Source organism: Macadamia integrifolia, chromosome 7 (genome assembly GCF_013358625.1).
Source record: "Macadamia integrifolia cultivar HAES 741 chromosome 7, SCU_Mint_v3, whole genome shotgun sequence".
In the NCBI taxonomy this organism is placed as follows: Eukaryota; Viridiplantae; Streptophyta; class Magnoliopsida; order Proteales; family Proteaceae; genus Macadamia; species Macadamia integrifolia.
In genome coordinates, this window is record NC_056563.1 from 22,388,942 (window position 1) to 22,407,885 (window position 18,944).

At 46.2% G+C, this 18,944-nt stretch overlaps 1 protein-coding gene across 1 annotated transcript in view; it reads left to right on the forward strand.

Moving 5' to 3' along the window:
* LOC122083816 (formin-like protein 14) overlaps positions 1-12,070 on the forward strand; it is a 78,611-nt gene extending 66,541 nt beyond the window's left edge. Inside the window, exon 18 of the mRNA XM_042651720.1 lies at positions 11,895-12,070. Coding sequence (XP_042507654.1) covers positions 11,895-11,911 — 17 coding nt within the window. The 3' untranslated portion in view covers positions 11,912-12,070. The remainder of the gene's footprint in view (positions 1-11,894) is intronic.
* Positions 12,071-18,944: the final 6,874 nt, after the last annotated feature.

Below are 18,944 nucleotides of genomic sequence, written 5' to 3' on the forward strand. Positions count from 1 at the left end.
TCGGAGAGCTTACCTTCGGTCTCGGTGTTCCTTTCGAAGAGCTCATCCTCGTCTCGATTCCCCTTAGTTTAGCGACACCCAAGAGTAAGTTCATGTCTTGTTCGTCGGGCTACAATCCATCGTCCTCCGAGAGAACGAAGTCTAACCGTAGGCATCAGAGTCTAGGGGAGGTCCGAGGGATGTCCTCGGATTCCACCGACTCGCCTTCTTCCCGTAACTCATCGTTCGTGGCCTCGCCGTCTAGGTCCGAGGGTGGCTCAAATGGCGCAGGATTTAGGGAGAGGGTGCTCGATTCCCGAGCGCAGACCCAGGAACCCTTAGAGGTGGAGGCTGTCCACATTGTATCCACGATGGATGAGCCAGAACTGGAGGAGCTGAGGGCCTCCTTCGGTGTCTCAGATGCTTTCGAGCTCTGGCTGCCCAGACCATCTGACCGAGCCAGCTATCGGAACTCCGAGGAGCTGTGCTTGTATAAGGAGGCGTTCAAGGCCGGCCTTCGGCTTCCCCTCCATCCCTTCTTCACTTGAGTGTTTCGGCACTATGGGATATGTCCGACCCAGCTGACGCCGAACGGGTGGCGGCAGTTGTTCAGCTTCGTCGTCCTTTTCTCAAGGCACCAGAGGCCTCTTTCCCTACCCCTCTTCATCAACTGCTTCTTCCTTTAGGCCTGCAAGGGGCTTTCGGGTTGGTACTACTTCTGCCCCTGGAAGGACCTTCGGCTTCTGAGTGGTTACCCGACATCAATCCACGGGTGGAAGGAGAAGTTTTTCTTCGTGAAGTCATCTGAGGGGGTGCCCTTCGGCACCGTCTGGGACATCCCCGACCTTAGGGAGGTGAACTCTACCCCTGCCCTATTCGGGGCAGATGCGGAGTCATTGGCGGTGGCGAGGCGGCAAGAAACCTATCCTCCAGTTGAGGCCAACTGCCTCAAGTCTGACGCCATATTGTTTCGATTCGGGCTTAGCCCAGGTGAGTTGGGCTAGCCTCAGCTTGTTTCCCTCGGGTGTCGGTGCTTCATACTGACTCCTTTCATTTCTTTTTGGCAGTGCAAGTCTCCAAGGTAGAGGCAAGGGCTGCCGTAGTGGCAAGGCAAGCTCAAATTAGGGAGGCCAGGGCGCGGGACGCCCAACAGCAGCCGAGGCTGAAGCAGAAAGAGAAGAAGGGGCCATCCTCAGAGACCCCGAAGAAGAGGCCTAGAGTCGAGGGGCCGAGCACCGAGGCAGTCCAGGCCCTCGCTGCACCGGGCCATGACATGCCTACCCAAGACCCCTCCCCCGTCGAGGACTTCAGAGGCCCGAGGGTGGCGAACGTAAGGGCTGAAGTGGGGTTTGCCCCTCAGTGGTCGGTCAAGGAAGACGACACGCTGGCAGTCAGGCGCGTTGCTCATGAACTGGTTATGAAGGGCAATCTTCCTCGAGACGCTGCCGAGGCTCAACAGCAAGGGACGACGGCCATGATCACAAACGCTTACATCTTCATGGCCGGGGTAAGCTTCGGTCCCCTAATCCTTGTTTTATTTTTCAACCAAGCATTCTGACCTTTGGTGTCTCATGTAGGCACACAATCAAATGGGTCAACTGGTGGCTCGGGCTGAAGCTATGTGCCGAGACCTCGAGGTCGTCGAACGGGAGAAGGTGGCCCTAGAGAATGAACGCTCAGTCCTCCTCGAGAAGGTGGAGCACCTGGAGACGGATCTCCTCCTCGCACGCAGGGAATGCCAACGGAAGCTCGTGGAGCTGAAGTCGCAGACGAAGGCAAGGGTCCAGGAGGCCAAGGCCCGAGGGGTTGAGAAGTATAGGTCCTCCGAGGACTTTCGGGAGGAGATCAAACGTGCCATCGCCCCTGGGTTCACGATGGGGTTTACTGAGGTCCGAGACTGGGTCCTCGAGCGTTACCCAGGGGTCTCCTTCAAGGACAGTGGGCTCATCTTCGAAGAGGAGGATATTGAGGCGGCCCCATCAGCCACCGAGGTTGCCGATGCCGACGACGGAGGCTGCAGCGAGGAGGGTGAGGTTCAGTTGCAACGAGAGGTCCCTCCGACTCCCGGCCATAGCGGTTCGGATCAGGAGACCCACCCTACCGAAGAAGAGGCCGTGAACCTGACGGACGCCCCTTGAAGTCACCCCGGGTCTCGGGTCAGATAGCTTTTTGTTTTTGATGAGCCTTCGGGCTTCTTGTAATCTTGGCCTTCGGGCCTTCTTGTGTAGCCACGACCTACGGGCCTTCTTATGTAGTCTCGGCCTTTGGGCCTTCTTATGTAGTCTCGGCCTTCGGGCCTTCTTATGTAATCTCGGCCTTCGGACCTTATCAATGTAATCTCGACCTTCGGGCCTTATCAATGAATGCACTTCTTTTCGTTTGCTTCCACTTTTTCATGTTCTTTCGGCTAAGTTGATCTTTAGCCCGTAGGTAGGCACGAGAAGCCGAAACCCATTGTTGGCAGCCTAAGGATCTGTACGTCCACTTTAGCAAGGCTCGACCTCGCTCCCTCGGTTTACCCAATAGGTTTCCCGACTCTGAGGGCTATGGACTTGAGGGATCTTGAATAACTGGTTTTCACCAAGTGTTCCCCCTCAGCTTCTACTGAAGGATCTCTTAAACACTGGCATTGATTCGAAGATCTAATGACCGAGGGTAGGTCCCTCGACCGTCGTCGCTCCCTACCGAATTGGGGACCTTCGGTCAAGTCCCCTCGGCCGTTGGCCTGAGCCCTCGACCGAGGTGAGGACCTTCGATCAACTCGGCTCGGCCTTTGCCTGAGCCCCTGACCAAGGTGAGGACCTTCGGTCAGCTTAGCTCGGCCTTTTCCTGAGCCCCCGATCGAGGTGAGGACCTTCAGTCAGATCGGCTTGGCCTTTCCCTGAGCCCCCGACCGAGGTAAGGACCTTCGATCAGCTCGGCTCGGCCTTCGCATGAGCCCTCGATCGAGGTGAGGACCTTCGGTCAGCTCGGCTCGGCCTTTGCCTGAGCCCCCGACCGAGGTGAGGACCTTCGGCTGTATCCATTCAGTAGAGTTAAGGTCACCAAACAGGAGAATTCCTCTCAATTGCCGTAAACCAGCTTTCGTATTTTCAATGAATAAGATCCTCCAGAGTTTAGGATGAGGAATTACAACTTAAGTGCATGAGAGCAAAAATTACAAAAACTACAAAAAACAAGTGTGCTTGCTACTTCTACTGATAGAATTTTCTTAAGTTCTCAAAGTTCCACGATCAGGGTACCCTTTCTCCCCCCGTAGTCTCCAGGTGATAGGACCTTGGTTGTATTACCCTCGAGACTTTGTAGGGACCTTCCCAATTTGGAGCTAGCTTCCCTTGATGTCTCGGGTCTGATACTTCAGCCCTTCTGAGGACGAGGTCACCCATTCTGAACTCGTTCTTTCGAACTTTGGTGTTGTAGTGCCTCGCAACCCTCTGTTGGTAAGCGGCCATCCTTTCTTGCGAGGTGTCCCTGACTTCGGCCAAGAGGTCTAAATTTGCTCGGAGCCCTCCATTGTTTTCCTCTTCATTGTAGTACTGAATCCGATGAGTTACGACCCCTATCTCCACTGGAAGTACAATTTCGGTGCCGTAGGTTAAAATGAAGGGTGTTTCTCCGATGGTCGATCTCTCCGTTGTCCGGTAGGCCCAGAGGATATGGTGTAACTCGTCTGCCCATAGTCCTTTGGTGTCATCCAGTCTCTTCTTTATTCCTTGAAGCAGTGTACGGTTGGTTACCTCTGTCTGCCCATTGGTCGGTGGATAACCGACAGAGGTTTTCCTGTGGTTAATGCCGAGGGCATCACAGAACAAGCCGAAAGTCGGATTGGCGAACTGAGTTCCATTGTCCATCACCACAACCTGAGGGATTCCAAATCTATAGACTACTGCCCTTTGGAAGAAGTCCCTTACGTTCTTTTCGGCTATCGTCGCCAGGGCTTCGGCTTCTGCCCACTTCGTGAAGTAGTCCACCGCCACCACGACAAACTTCCTTTGTCTCGTGGCTAGGGGGAATGGGCTTAGGATGTCGATTCCCCACATGGCGAATGGTACTAGGCTCGATAGAGATGAGAGCTCGGCAGAGTGTAGCCTAGGAACGGGGGCAAACATCTGGCACTTGACGCACTTCTTGACTAATGATTCCGCGTCCTTCCTCATTGTCGGCCAGTACAGACCCTGCCTTAGCACCTTATGTGCTAAGGCCCGGGCTCCTAGGTGTTGGCCACATATCCCTTCATGCACCTCCCGAAGTGCGTACTCGCCGTCGGCGGAATCCAGACACTTGAGGTACGGTATGGTGAACCCTATTTTGTATAGTGTCTCGTCCTTCAGAAGGAAGCGTGCCGTCCTCATTCTTATTTTCCTTGCCTCGTCCCTATTCTCTGGGAGCTTTCCTTCCTTGAGGTACTCGGTTATGGCATCCATCCAGCTTTGGCCGTTCTCACCTACGGGTAGTACCTCTCGGGGTTTTTTGGTGCTTGGCTTTGATAGTACTTCGAAATACACCGATTGTCCAAGATCTACGAAGTCAGAGGTGGCCAGCTGTGACAGTGCGTCTGCACTAGCATTCTATTCTCATGACACCTGCTTTACCTCGAATTCCTTGAAGGCCGATATTCTCTCTCGCACCGTCTTCAAGTATTCAGCCATTCTTTGTTCTTTGGCTTCGTAGTCTCCATTCACCTGTCGTACCACGAGCTGTGAGTCGCTATGCACCACCAGCTCTTTCACCATCAAAGCCCGAGCCAGATTAATTCCGGCTATTAACGCTTCGTATTCTGCTTCATTGTTAGAGGCGTCGAAGTCAAACCGTAGGGCGTATTCTATCTTAAAACCCTCGGGGCTGACTAGCATGATTCCTACGCCGCTTCCTGCGCTGTTGGAAGCATCGTCCACATACAATGTCCAAGCCTTCTCTCCTCAGTTCTCGGCAAACTCCTGGGGGTCCTCAGGGAGCGTCGTCTCGGCGATGAAGTCTGCAAGGGCCTGTGCTTTAATTGCGGTTCTCGGTTTGTACTGGATGTTGAATTCTCCCAACTCTATGGCCCAATTTACCAGGCGACCGGACATATCCGGCCGCTGCAGTATCTTCTTCAGGGGCTGGTCTGTGAGTACGCATACCGTATGTGATTGAAAATATGGCCTCAGCTTTCTTGCCGCTATCACTAGGGCATACGCCACTTTCTCTGCCTTTTTGTATCTTGTTTCAACATCTAGAAGGGTTCGGCTGACATAGTATATTGGCCGTTGTTGCCTTCCTTCTTCCTTCGTCAGTACTGCCCTTACCGGCACTGCTGATACAGCCAGGTATAGCTGCAAGGTATCCCCAGTGCTCGGCTTCGTCAGCAGTGGGGGTGCGACCAGGTACTCCTTCAATTGTTCGAAGGACTCTTCGCACTCCTCCGTCCATTCGAACTTTTTGGTTCCCTTCAGTGCTTTGAAGAAGGGGAGGCACTTGTCTGCCGATCGAGACATGAATCGTCCAAGGGCGACGACATGACCTGTTAGCTCCTGGACCTGCTTCACATTCTGGGGTGACCTCATATCCTAAATGGCTTGTATTTTCACTGGGTTGGCTTCAATTCCTCTCTCCGAGACAATGAAGCCAAGGAACTTTCCCAAGGCTACCCCGAACGCACACTTGGTTGGGTTTAGCTTCATGCCGTACCGCCTCAGCACCTGGAACGCCTCTTCTAGGTCTTGGATGTGTTGTTCCGCCTTCAGGCTTTTTACGAGCATATCGTCCACATACACCTCCATGGTTTGCCGATCATCCCCTTGAAAATTTTATTCACCAACCTTTGATAGGTGGCCCCTGCATTTTTTAGTCCGAAGGGCATGACTTCATAGCAGTACAGTCCTCCCTCGATCACGAAGGAAGTTTTTGGGATATCAGCCTCTGACATCTTGATCTGATTATACCCCGAGTATGCATCCATGAAGCTCAGCGCCTCGTATCCTGCCGTGTCATCAATGAGGAGGTCTATCTTTGGCAAGAGGTATGCATCCTTCGGGCAGGCCTTATTCAGGTTGGTGAAGTCGATGCAGATCCTCCACTTTCCATTTGCCTTCGGGACCGTCACTACGTTGGATATCCACTCTGGGTGTTGGATCTCGCGGATGAACCGGGCCTTCAGCAACTTCTCTACCTCTTCGTCTATTTTCTGCTGTCTTTCGGGGGTGAAAGTCCTCTTCTTCTGTTGCACCGGCTTCTTCGTCGGGTTAACATTCAGATGATGCTCTATTACCCCTCGGTCTATTCCAGGCATGTCTGAAGCCGACCAGGCGAAGACGTCAGAGTTGTTTCGAAGGAATGAGACGAGTTTTTCTTGTTGTTGCCTTGGCATTGTAGCTCCGATCTGGAATTACCGAGCATTATCCCCCTCCTCAGCCTCAACTTGTACCAGATCCTCAGCGGGTTCCCCCCGTTGGTAACTGGAATCATCGTGTAGATCCTCCATCGGGAGCGCCTCACCCGCCTTTTCCTTTCCCCACAAGGTGGTGGCGTAGCACCTCCTGGATGCCTCCTGATCGCCTCGACATTCCCCGACACCGTTCTTGCTTGGGAATTTCATCTTGAGATGGGGTGTGGAGACGACAACCTTTAGTAGGTTCAAACCGACCCTCCCTAGTATGGCGTTGTATGCCGAGGTAATGCCTACTACCAGGAAGTTGATCATGACCGTCACTTGGCGATCTCTAGTGCTGGCTCTTGCTGGCAACTCAATCGATCCTTCCACCTTCACTGGGATGCCGGAGAATCCCTGCAGCGGGTGTTTGACTTTCTTTAACTTTCCCTCGTCCAGGCCCATATTCCGGAAAGCTTCAAGGAACAGGATATCAGTTGAACTACCGTTATCCACTAAGATCCTCTTCACTTTGCAATCTGCTATGGTCATGGTGACAACCAGGGCATCGTCGTGCGGAGTGTGTACCCCTTCCAGATCATCATCTGAGAAGGAAATAACCGTCCCCGTCCTTGCCTTCTTGTTCGGCCATTATGCCATATGTACGCTTCTTGCGTAGGCTTTTGCTTTCCTGGCAGAGACTAAACTTTCTCCAGCGGCTAGACCTCCACAGGTGGTCGCTATAACTCTAGTTGGGCTCTTATTCTCGTCTCGGAGGCGACGTTCAGCTTCCTCGGGGGTCTGGTCCCTTCGCCGTTCCTGATTGCCTTTATGGGCAGGTCGCCTCCTCTCATAGCGACCTCTGCCATCTCTCCGACGGTTATCCCTACGGTCATTATCGTCTTGGGCATCCTCCTTTTCGCGGTCTATAAATCGGCCTAGATATCCCCTTCGGATCATCCCTTCTATCTCCCCCTTGAGGTGCCAACAGTCTTTGGTGTCGTGGCCATGGTCTCTGTGGAAGTGGCAATATCTGTCCATGTTGCGTCTCTCGGGGTGTCGCCCCATCTTTCCTAGCCACTTCATGGCCCTGGCATCCGGGGAGTCTTTTATTTGCATCAGTACCTCCGTTCGTCTCCGGTTCAGGGGTGCATATTTCTCGAACTTCCTTGGTGGACTGGGTGCCTGACTGCGCTCAGACTTTCGTCTTTTGCCTCCTTCGGAGGGTTTGTCGTCGGCCCTTGAGAGCCTCTTCCTTATCGCCTTCCTTTTGGCTTCTTCATCGGCCTGGAGGGTTTCTTCCATCTAGATGTACTTATCACACCAAGCTCTCAGCTCGGTTAGATTCCTAGGTATATGCTTCGCCAGGAACCTTTTCAACTCCTTATCCTTGACGCCTCCTAGCAAGGCCGTGAACTATTCTTTCGGGTCCAGCCCTCTGATCGTGATTTTCTCTTGTTGAAAGCACTTCATGTAGTTCCGCAGTGACTCTCCTTCCTGTTGCTTGACATTGGTCAAATTCAACGTTGTCTTCTGAAGGGGTTGGCTACTGGAGAATCCCTTCATGAAGAAGTAGCTTAGATCGCTAAAGCTGTGGATCAACTTTGTCGGCAGACGGTTGTACCATAGCCTTGCCGCTCCTCTGAACGTCAATGGCAGGGCGCGACACATAATATTTTTCGAGACTCGATGGAACTGCATGGCGACCTTGAAGCCTTCCAGATGATCGATGGGGTCCCCAGACCCGTCGTATGTGTCATACTTTGGCAGGAGAAAGCCGATCGGGAGCGGGTCCCTCATAACTTCATCAGCTAAAGCCGTGTCATTAGTGAGGTCTGGCTCGCGGGCTCCCGTCTGATTTTCTGCCACCTTCTTAATCTCATCTTTCAGGTCCAAGATCATCTGCTTTAACCCCGAGTCCTCATGTCTCGGCTCGTCTCCTTGGCGTGGTTCCCCATATCGGTCCTCGGCGGCACGCCGCATCCTTCCCCTGGGTGCGGGACTTTCCCTCGTTGCTCGATTTTGAGGATTACGACCGGACCTTATTGATCCCGTACTGCTCCGGTCCTCGTCTCGTCCTCTCATGGGCTGGATGCGAGGGCCTTGTGGCGCTCCGCCGGTCTTCTGAGAGACAACTTTGGAGACCTCCTTCATTGCCTTGGCTATTCGGTCATATTTGTCCTGGAGGGCTTCGAACTGCTCCCTTGTCACATATTCCTGCGCTCCAGGTGGGGGCGGAGGATCACTATCTTCGAGCACCGAATATCTGACCAAATGCTGGTACCTCACTGAACCTTCCCGACCATTGTTCACCCTTTCTCGTCCATTTTCCGTTCAGGGAGGGAGCCCTCCTGAAGGTTCCTCCCCCATGTTCATGTTGGATGCTACTCTCGTCTTCTTACGATTGTAAGTTCTCCCCACCATTACGGTCGTTCCCACGGACGGCGCCAATCTGTTGCTACCAAAAATCCGTATGAGCTGACCTGCACAAGCATAGACGGCAGAGGCCCGGAGCTTTATCCGGGGTTAGTCCTCCGACGCTCAAGTTAGGGATTGGCCGCACAGTTTTTGTCTAGGAGTAATGGTGGGGGTATTGATGCTTACCTTCTTCCTTCCTCTCGGGCCCTCTTATATAGCTCTTAGGGTTTAGGGTTTTCCCTTTCCTTCCAAGAGTCCTTCTCGGGTCCACCTTCTTCCCTCTTAGAGTTCCACTGGAAGACGTCCTCTCTTCGGTTGGCGGGGAACATTCTTTTCACGCAGGTTACATGTTAGAGTCCTTGCAATCCCTATCTGGTGGGCGACACGTGTCCCGATGGGCGACGCATGTCCTTACCCTGCTGAGCGATCGATTTGGCCGTATTAATGAGATATACTGATTGTCCCCAATTAGCACGATTTGTCATGTATGAAATTGTCACAAATAATTATGCAATATAAAATTTATATGGCGGACATTATAGGAGAAAAAAAAGAAAAAGAAATCGTGAAACAAATTGTAATTTTTTGTTGGGGCAAAACAAAGTGCATGCCCACATCAACATTTATTCTTTCCCCCCATAATATATATCATACTATTATTAAAAAGTACGTACTCCCTCTCTTTGGTATAATTTTTCAAAAAAAACAGAAAAGGCCATCGACTTTTACCAAAAAAACTTTCCAATATATATATAAAATATATACTACTATTAAAAAGAACGTATCAATCTCTATCAAAAATTTTTTTCGATAGACCAAAAAACCCCTCGAGATGGAAAAGAAAATAAAAATAATAAAAAAAAAGGTGAAGTAGAAAGGGTAAGTAATTATTAAATATTAAAAAGGATAAAAAAATTAATCCTTCTCTTAATCGTGGGGGAGAAAAATACGTACTCCCTCTCTTTGGTATACTTTTTCAAAAAAACATAAAAGACCATCGACCTCTACCAAGAAAACTTTCCAATAGACCAAAAATCCCCTCGAGATGGAAAAGAAAATAATAATAAAAAAAAAAAGGTGGAGTAGAAAGGGTAAGTAATTATTAAGTATTAAAAGGATAAAAAAAAATTAATCCTAAAAAAAAATAATCCTTCCCCTAATCGTGGGGGAGAAAAAATACTGAGATTTACAAAGGTTTTAACTGCTTAATCATATTATCATACTATCATACTACTATTAAAGAGTATATACTCCCTGTTTGTGGTATACTTTTTCAAAATGACAAAAAAACTATTGACATCTACCCAAAAACATTTCCAAATGACCAAAAAACCCCTCAAAATGGAAGATGAAAAAAAAAATTATATATATATATATATATATCTTTCCATATTTAAATCTCTATAATTAAAAATTAAAAAGATTCCAAATGGCCAAAAAAACCCTTAAAATGGAAGATGGAGAAAAAAAAAATCTCTCTCTCTCTCTCTCTCTCTAAATATTAACTAAATATTTAAATTCAATGTTAACATTCCTAGAAACCCCCAAACATTGGATACAAAATTGTTATTATGAAAGCCTTAATTCAGCTTGCCACCTTACCTCATGGTTACCCCTCATAACTGAATATTTAAAATCAATGTTAACATTCCTAGAAAGCTCCAAAAGTTAGAGAAAAAAATTATTTGGATATAGGGAGGTTTTAAAGGAAATAAACCCTAATAACTAGGAATCAAATCATGGGCACATAATAACACACAATAGAGAACGGTTTAAAATAATAATAATAATAATTAGGAATCAAATCGTTTGTTCCCCCTTGAATCACTCTCTCCATCCATATTTAATTTTGTAAATCACTTCATAATTACCTCCTTAAATCTCCCTATTTTTTCTCCTCCACCTTTGTGCTCTACGTTTTATTATTATTATTTTTTGTAATGGCATAATAATAAAATCCCCAAATAATGATCCCATGATTTGATTCTTAATTATTAAAGATTTTTTTTAAAACCTCACCTTTACAAAATAATTATGGAGAGATTTACAAAATTAAATATGAAAGGAGAGAGAGAGAGAGAGAGAGAGAGAGAGAGAGAGAGAGAGAGAGAGAGAGAGAGAGAGAGAGAGAGAGAGAGAGAGTTGTCGAGGGTGGTGAGGGAGTGAACAATTATGGAGAGAGAAGTAATTATTAGGTTTCTTTCTCCATTAAAAAAAAAGATGTGAAACCATTATTTGGGGATTTTATGCCCTCTCTCTCTCTCTCTCTCTCTCTCTCTCTCTCTCTCGACAGTTTATATAAATACTATCTTAGCAGCTCCAATGGAAGAGACTATCTATCTGGGACATATTTGAAATTGGTGAGTTTAGGATTTGGAATCATAAGAGGGAGGAGTCTACAAAATAGAGGAAAACAAAAAATGGCAGACGAAATCATCTTGAGTGCTATCCTAACAAAGGAAGAACAACATTTCTTACTAACTTGGTGCAAACTCTGTTATATGTCATTTCTTACTAACAACATTTTAGTTTCCTATACTTTGTTTGTTATAGGTATATTTAAGGATAAAATATTCTTTGTAACTGTTTCAAGGACGACCACCTTAGAGAGTTCGGCCTGAGTGAAGAAAAATGCTATTAAACAATTTCATTACCTTCTAGAGGGGAAAAAGCCAGAGCCACCATTGTTGGTTCTAGATGATGTTTGGACGAATCAAATTTTTTTTTGCGGCATATTTTGCCTATTCACATTCTTGGATGATTGTATCATCTTGATTTAACATATTTCATAGGGGGACCTTTTCTGTTTATTACTTGAAAAGTAAAAATAGAAACCTTAGTGACCGACAAGACCAGAATCCTTCAATAGGATGAATGTTTATCTTGCTCTGATGTCAATTCAATAAGCAACCCCTTCCCCCCCCCCCCTTAAAAAATAATAAATAAGGGGGTTGTAGGGGTAGATGAATTCTTGTACCTCAAAATACGGATTACTCCTTGGGTCCAACCAAGTTGTAGTTCTGAATTCATTCTCTTACTTTTTATTTTTTTAAGCAATTAGTTTTCATATGATATATATTATACACCTCTAGAATGCATTAATTGATCAGTGAAACTAATGCATTTCTTATTTTGCGTATATTTCTACCAGGTAGGATTAAGAAGTAGGGCACAACCACATTGATGACCAAACAAAGGATTGGAGTTACATGATCCCTTATGTCATTGTCAAATGTGCTTACTAACTAAAACTTGGTGAGGAATATGAAGGGGAATTGTTGTGCCTCTGGAGATTCTTATTTTTTGAACTGAAGCATTTTGTCTTGTTCACATATATGGGACCCTTCCATTAGTGAACTATAGGCTGAAATTATATTTCTCACACAGTGAAAAATGAAAAAAAAATCTTCATTAGACCCAAAGTTCTACGGAATAGAATGAAATAATATTACAACAAGAATTACCAACTATTTTTACTCTCTCTCTCTCTCTCTCTCGGGATGGTGAGATATGGCTAAAAGAAGTACCCAGGTGATTGATAATAGCATAGTAAAATGTATGTGCCCACTAGTAGAGAGAAGGAAGCTTGAAGGAGACTACCCCACGTGCATTTGCTCATGTATTTTTACTAGTCATACTACTATTGAAAAGTACGTATTCCCTCTCTTTGGTATACTTTTTCAAAAAGAAAAGAAAAACCATTGACCTCTACCAAAACAACTTTTCAATAGACCAAAAAAAAACCTCGAGATAGAAAAGAAAATAATAATAATAAAAAAAGGTGGAGTAGAAAGGGTAAGTAATTATTAAGTTTTAAAAAGGATTAAAAAAATTAATCCTTCCCCTAATCGTGGGGGAGAAAAAATACTAAGATTTACTAAGGTTTTAATTGCATAAAATTCCTCATTAATTATGTCGTTACTAAAATAAAATGTGGAGCACAAAGGGAGAAAAAATAGTGAGGTTTACAAAGGTAAATATGGAGAGAGAGAGAGAGAGAGAGAGAGAGAGAGAGAGAGAGAGAGAGAGAGAGAGAGAGAGAGAGAGAGAGAGAGAGAGAGAGAGAATATTATGGAGAGTGGGGAGGGAGGAACAATTATGGAGATATACAAAGATAAATATAGAGAAGATGTACAAAAAAAAAAAAAAAAAAAAATAGAGATCCTCTTTCATGATTGCAAAGGGGAAGTAAAAAAAGAAAAAAAAAAGTGGAGCAAAGAACCTGCCCTTGAGGGGAAAAAACAGCTGGATGACTGCTAAACCCCGTAACCTAAGGAGCAAAAGGAGAAATCAGCCCAAGGAAGGGCTCGCGTCTGATTAGCTAGTTGGTGAGGCAATAGCTTACAAGGCGATGATCAGTAGCTGGTCCGAGAGAGGAACTAATAATTAATTATTATTATTAAATATTAAAAAAGTTTAGTAATTAAGTATTAAAAAAGATTTAAAAAAAAAGTGGTCACATAATAATCCACAACAGGCATGGTTAATCCTTTCTCCAATCGTTGGGATAAAAAATTGGGTGGTTAATCTTTCCCCTAAATCATATAAATTTTCATTAATTACGCTATTACTTTCTCCTTATTTATCTCCTTTCAATTACCAAACGCCTCTCTTTCAACAGAGAAAAAAAAAAAAAAGAGTACAGAAGCTGAGCGGCTCTCTTGTGCGCGGTGTTCCCAATCGTCATCTGCGATACAAAAGTGATTTTAATCCAAATCACACCTCTTCTCTTCGTAAATCTGAAAATATGTTCAAGAGGGTGGAGGAGAAGAGCTCGATTGTGGAGAGGCGGCAGAAATTCAGTGAATAGAATCCATAAGAAGCGGCCCTAAGTGAGGAGTAATTGTATAAGTGCTTCCCTACCAGGAGTTTGGGTCGATTTGCAAATATGATATCATTCTTGGTGAAGCATTCCTAGACGGTGGAGATGTGAGTGGAAGAATGGGGCGGTATCCAAAGTGAAGATAGAGGATTGGACCATATTGATCGGAAAGACGGTGAAGGGATTGGTGGAGAGGTTCTGTTGAGGAGATGGAGATGGTTGATGATCGCAAAGGCAAATGGGCTTGGTGGTAAGTTCTTATTATGCTTTTTCAGTTTATGTAACAAGAAATTGATAGATATGAAGAGGATGAAGGAGAAGAGATTACAGAGAACCAAAATTGTTCCATGGCCAGTCAATTGAATCACCAGATGTGCTTTGTTTGATTGTTTCTGTTCTTTTGACTGTATATTGGGTCTGTGCTTGAAGTCTTGGATTTGACCGAATATGGCCAGATTGTACAGAAGGCCAAGACCATGGAAGATAAGCAAAAGGGTGAACAGTCCCTCACTCTTGGACTGTGGAAGAGAACAAATCCATTCCCAGAGGTGGGAAATTCCTCCAAAGCATACCGCGGATCATACAGTTCTGGGCCTATGTATAGGCAGCCCTATAGGCCACCTGGCTACCCTCCTAGGCCAGTTGGTGGTTCGGGTTCTACCTATTTTCGTCCGAACACTAGTGTGGCACCTACAGCTCCAAGGCCACCTCGACCTCCATCTGCAACGGGTCAAGTGCAGAGGGGCCCCGCTCCAGTTCCGACGTCTCAGATTCGTTGCTTCAACTGCCATTCCTATGGGCATTATGCGAAAGACTGTCGGGCCCGACCAGCCTTGCCCTCCAGTCAGCCCTCTGCGTACCGACCTCCCTTACCTCGAGGCAGTCAACCGCAGGGAAGGATGAATGCCCTATCAGCCGAGGAAGCTGAGGCTAGTACAGAAGTTGTAGCAGGTACATTTTAAATTAAGAAGTTCATTATGATTAATATTGATGACCTGCTGAAATTATATACATTGTTATACTAGGTATCCTACCCATATCGGGCATACCAACCTATGTTTTATTTGATTCAGGAGCTACTCATTCATTCGCATCTAAGAGATTTGTAGGGAAACTTGGGATGTCACCCAGGATCCTAGACCATGGAATGATTGTTAGTATGCCTACTGGTAAAATTGCACAGTTAAAGGAAGTGTATGGGCCGTGCCCAGTGGGGATTAGTGGGAAGAACTTTGATGCACAACTCATTAAATTCAATATGCAGAATTTTGATGTTATATTGAGTATGGATTGGTTGTCGGCTCATCGAGCTAATGTGATCTGTGCGGAAAGGCTGATTAAGGTAACAGATGACGAAGGGAAAGAGTGGGTATACCGAGCAGATACAATGAAAAGGGTGAGGAAGGTCCTTGTCTCCGCTCTCCAAGCGGTAAAGTTGCTAGAAAGTGGATGTCAGGGTTTCATAGCCTCGGTACTTGATGTTGATGCAAGAGTTACACCTCTAGAAGAAGTAAAGGTGGTCAAAGAGTTTCCCGATGTTTTCCTAGATGATCTGATGCAATTACCACCTGATAGGGAGTTGGAGTTTGCCATAGACTTGATTCCTGGAGCAGCTCCAGTATCTAAGGCTCCATATAGGATGGCACCAGCTGAATTGAAGGAGCTGCAGATGCAGTTGCAGGAACTATTGGAAAAGGGGTTTATTCGCCCAAGTGTTTCACCTAGGGGTGCCCCGGTGTTGTTTGTCAAGAAGAAGGATGGTAGTTTGCGTATGTGCATAGATTACTGGGAGCTGAATAAGCTAACCATTAAGAACCGGTATCCATTGCCACGCATTGACGATTTATTTGATCAGTTGCAAGAAGCCAGGGTATTTTCGAAGATAGACCTTCGGTCCGGCTATTATCAGCTCAAGATAAAGAGTAGTGATATACCCAAAACAGCATTTAGGACTCGATATGGTCATTATGAGTTCCTGGTGTTGTCCTTCGGGTTAACCAATGCGCCGGCAGCATTCATGGATCTAATGAACCGAGTATTTCAGGATGTGCTTGACAAATGGGTAATCGTTTTTATTGACGATATCTTGATCTACTCCAAGACCGAGGAGGAGCACACTCAACACTTGAGAATGGTGTTACAGAGGTTGAGAGATCAACAGTTGTTTGCCAAGTACATCAAGTGTGAATTCTGGCTTGAACAAGTTGGGTTCCTGGGGCACGTAGTGTCTAAAGCCGGAATCGAAGTAGATCCTGCTAAGGTGAAAGCAGTAGTGGAATGGGAAAGCCCCAAGAATGTTACTGAAATTAGAAGCTTCTTGGGTTTGGCTGGATACTACCGGTGTTTCATCGAGAATTTTACTCGGATCTCAGCACCAATGACCAAGTTGACTAAAAAGGGTGTGAAATTCGACTGGGCAGAGGAATGTGAAAAGAGCTTCCAGGAATTGAATGAAAGGTTGGTGACTGCCCCTGTGCTGACTATTCCTGAGGGCACAGGTGGAATGACAGTCTATACCGATGCTTCCAAAGTTGGTTTGGGTTGTGTTCTCATGCAACGGGGGAAGGTAATAGCGTATGCATCCCGACAACTAAAGGAATATGAGAAGAATTACCCCACTCATGACTTGGAACTAGCCGCAGTCATTTTTGCCCTTAAGATCTGGTAACATTATTTGTATGGGGAGAAGTGTGAGATATACAGTGACCACAAAAGCCTGAAATACTTCTTCACCCAGAAAGATTTGAACATGAGACAGAGAAGATGGCTTGAACTAATGAAGGATTATGACTGCGATATTCAGTATCATCCCGGCAAGGCTAATGTGGTGGCAGATGCATTGAGTCGGGAGACACAGACTGTGTCGCTCTCATACTTAGCGGTCAGCTCACCACTTGTGCAAGAGGCAATGCTAATGGATGAAACCCTCTTGTATGATGGGGCAACCTTAGAGCTTGAACCTCAACCAGAAAACCTTAAATGGTTGACGGTATCCTTGTCGGCTCTACAGGTGCATCTGGCAATTAGGAAAGAGGTGATAATGAAGCAACCTTTGGATCCTGAATTGCAGCGGATTAGAGTTAAGGTTCAAGATCAAACAATGAACGACCCAGATTTTACTTTAGCCAGTGATGGGGCATTGATGTTTCGAGACAGATTGTGTGTACCCGATGATTTGGTTATACAAGATAAGATAGTGAGAGAAGCACATAGCTCCGAGTACTCACTCCACCCAGGAAGTACCAAAATGTACAAAGACCTCAAACAAAGTTACTGGTGGCCAAACATGAAAGTCACCATAGCTTTGTATGTGGCGACTTGTCTTACCTGCCAGAAAGTGAAAGCTGAGAGGCATCGACCTTATGGTACCCTTCAGCCACTCCCAGTACCAGAATGGAAGTGGGAAAGGATTACAATGGACTTCGTCACCGGACTACCAAGTACACCTAAGGGAATGGATGCGATATGGGTGATTGTGGATCGGCTTACCAAGACTGCTCATTTCATTCCTATCAAGACCAAGTTCTCTATGACCAAACTAGCACAATTTTACATGGACAACATAATGCGTTTACATGGAGTGCCAGTGAGCATTGTTTCAGATAGAGACCCGAGGTTCACTTCCAGGTTTTGGAAAAGCTTACAGCGTGCCTTGGGATCACAGCTGAATTTGAGTACAGCTTTTCACCCACAGACGGATGGTCAGTCGGAGCGAACCATACAGATATTAGAAGACATGCTCAGGGCATGTGCAATGGAGATGAGTGGCAGTTGGGAAGAATATATACCTCTTATGGAGTTTGCATATAATAACAGTTACCAGGCTACAATTGGAATGGCTCCGTATGAGGCATTATATGGCAGGAAGTGCAGAACTCCTTTGTATTGGGATGAGGTAGGTGAACGTCGAATGTTAAGACCTGAGATGATACAAATGACTTGTGACAAAGTCGACGTTATCAGAGAACGGATTAAAGTAGCTCAGTCCCGTCAAAAGAGCTACGCGGACACCCGTAGGAAGGAGATTGAATTTCAGCCAGGAGAAAAGGTATTTCTCAAGATCTCTCCTACTAAAGGTTTGCAAAGGTTTCACAGAAAGGGGAAGTTGAGCCCAAGATACATGGGACCATTTGAGATCTTATCCCGGGTTGGCTCAGTAGCCTACATGCTTGCTCTGCCACCTTCGCTTGGGGATGTTCACAATGTATTCCATGTATCCATGCTGAAGAAGTACGTGCATGATCCATCTCATGTACTACCCGTGGAACCAGAGTACCTAGAAGCTGATATGACCTACACAGAACAGCCAGCTGAAATTTTGGACCGGAAGGTGAAAACCCTTCGCAACCGCTCCATTTCCTATGTAAAGGTGCGATGGGCTGATCATTCACTTGAAGAAGCATCTTGGGAGGTAGAAGAAGAAATGCGAGCCAAGTACCCTCATCTTTCTGATCAACCAGGTACGTAATTTCGAGGACGAAATTTTTCAGAAGGGGGGGTAATGTAATACCCCGCTTCTTAAACCCGGCCTGATTTCACGATTGAACCAGTTTAACCATGCAGGAACCGAGCCAGAGGATATTAGAGCGGGTTCCTTATGGGCTATGATGGCACGGGTGACCTTAAACACCGGCTGGCCCGACAAGTCCGAGCCAGTGCCAGAAGAGACGGGAGTGCCCAAACCGTGTACGTGCACCTACCATAAGGCTATGTACGGATAAAACAGGTATTATATCCGTATTTTAAGGTATATACGTATGCTACATCGTATGCCTGGGGTGGGATTCGCGCCGAGGTCCGAACCCGGTCAAAATCCCAAGTCTTGGCTCTCAGGTGGGTAGGACAGGTGGGTGCACCCACCTGAGTGACCCATCCAAGAGCACTATTCACTTAATTAGGAATAGTATATAAGGCTTTATGATTTCTTTTCTTTCCATTTATTACCCTCGTACGTTTGGTGAGAAAAGTAAAGAGGAGAGAGAAAAGAAAGGGAAGAAGAAAGGAAGAGGAAGAAAGGAAGGATTTCAGTGGCGCCGAAGCTCGATCTTGCCATTCCGGTGCTAGGAGAGTAATCTTCAACTCTAGATCTATAGTTGGAGGTAAGAAAAGTTGGGTTTTATGAACGTTCACCATACCCAAGCTTTAAACCCTTGATTTGAGTATGGTTTCTTGAGATCTGGTAAATACCCTTTGGAATGATGAATCTAAGGTTTAATAGATGATTTATGTGTTGATCTTGAAGGATTTGAAGAGAGATTGACAAGGTAGAAGAAGCATTGTGAGTTTGAAGTGATTTGAAGGGTTTGAAGTCATTCTTGAGCAAAGGAGGTAAGATGGCTTTCCCTCACTCGAATCTAACCTAGATCTAGGTTAGAACCA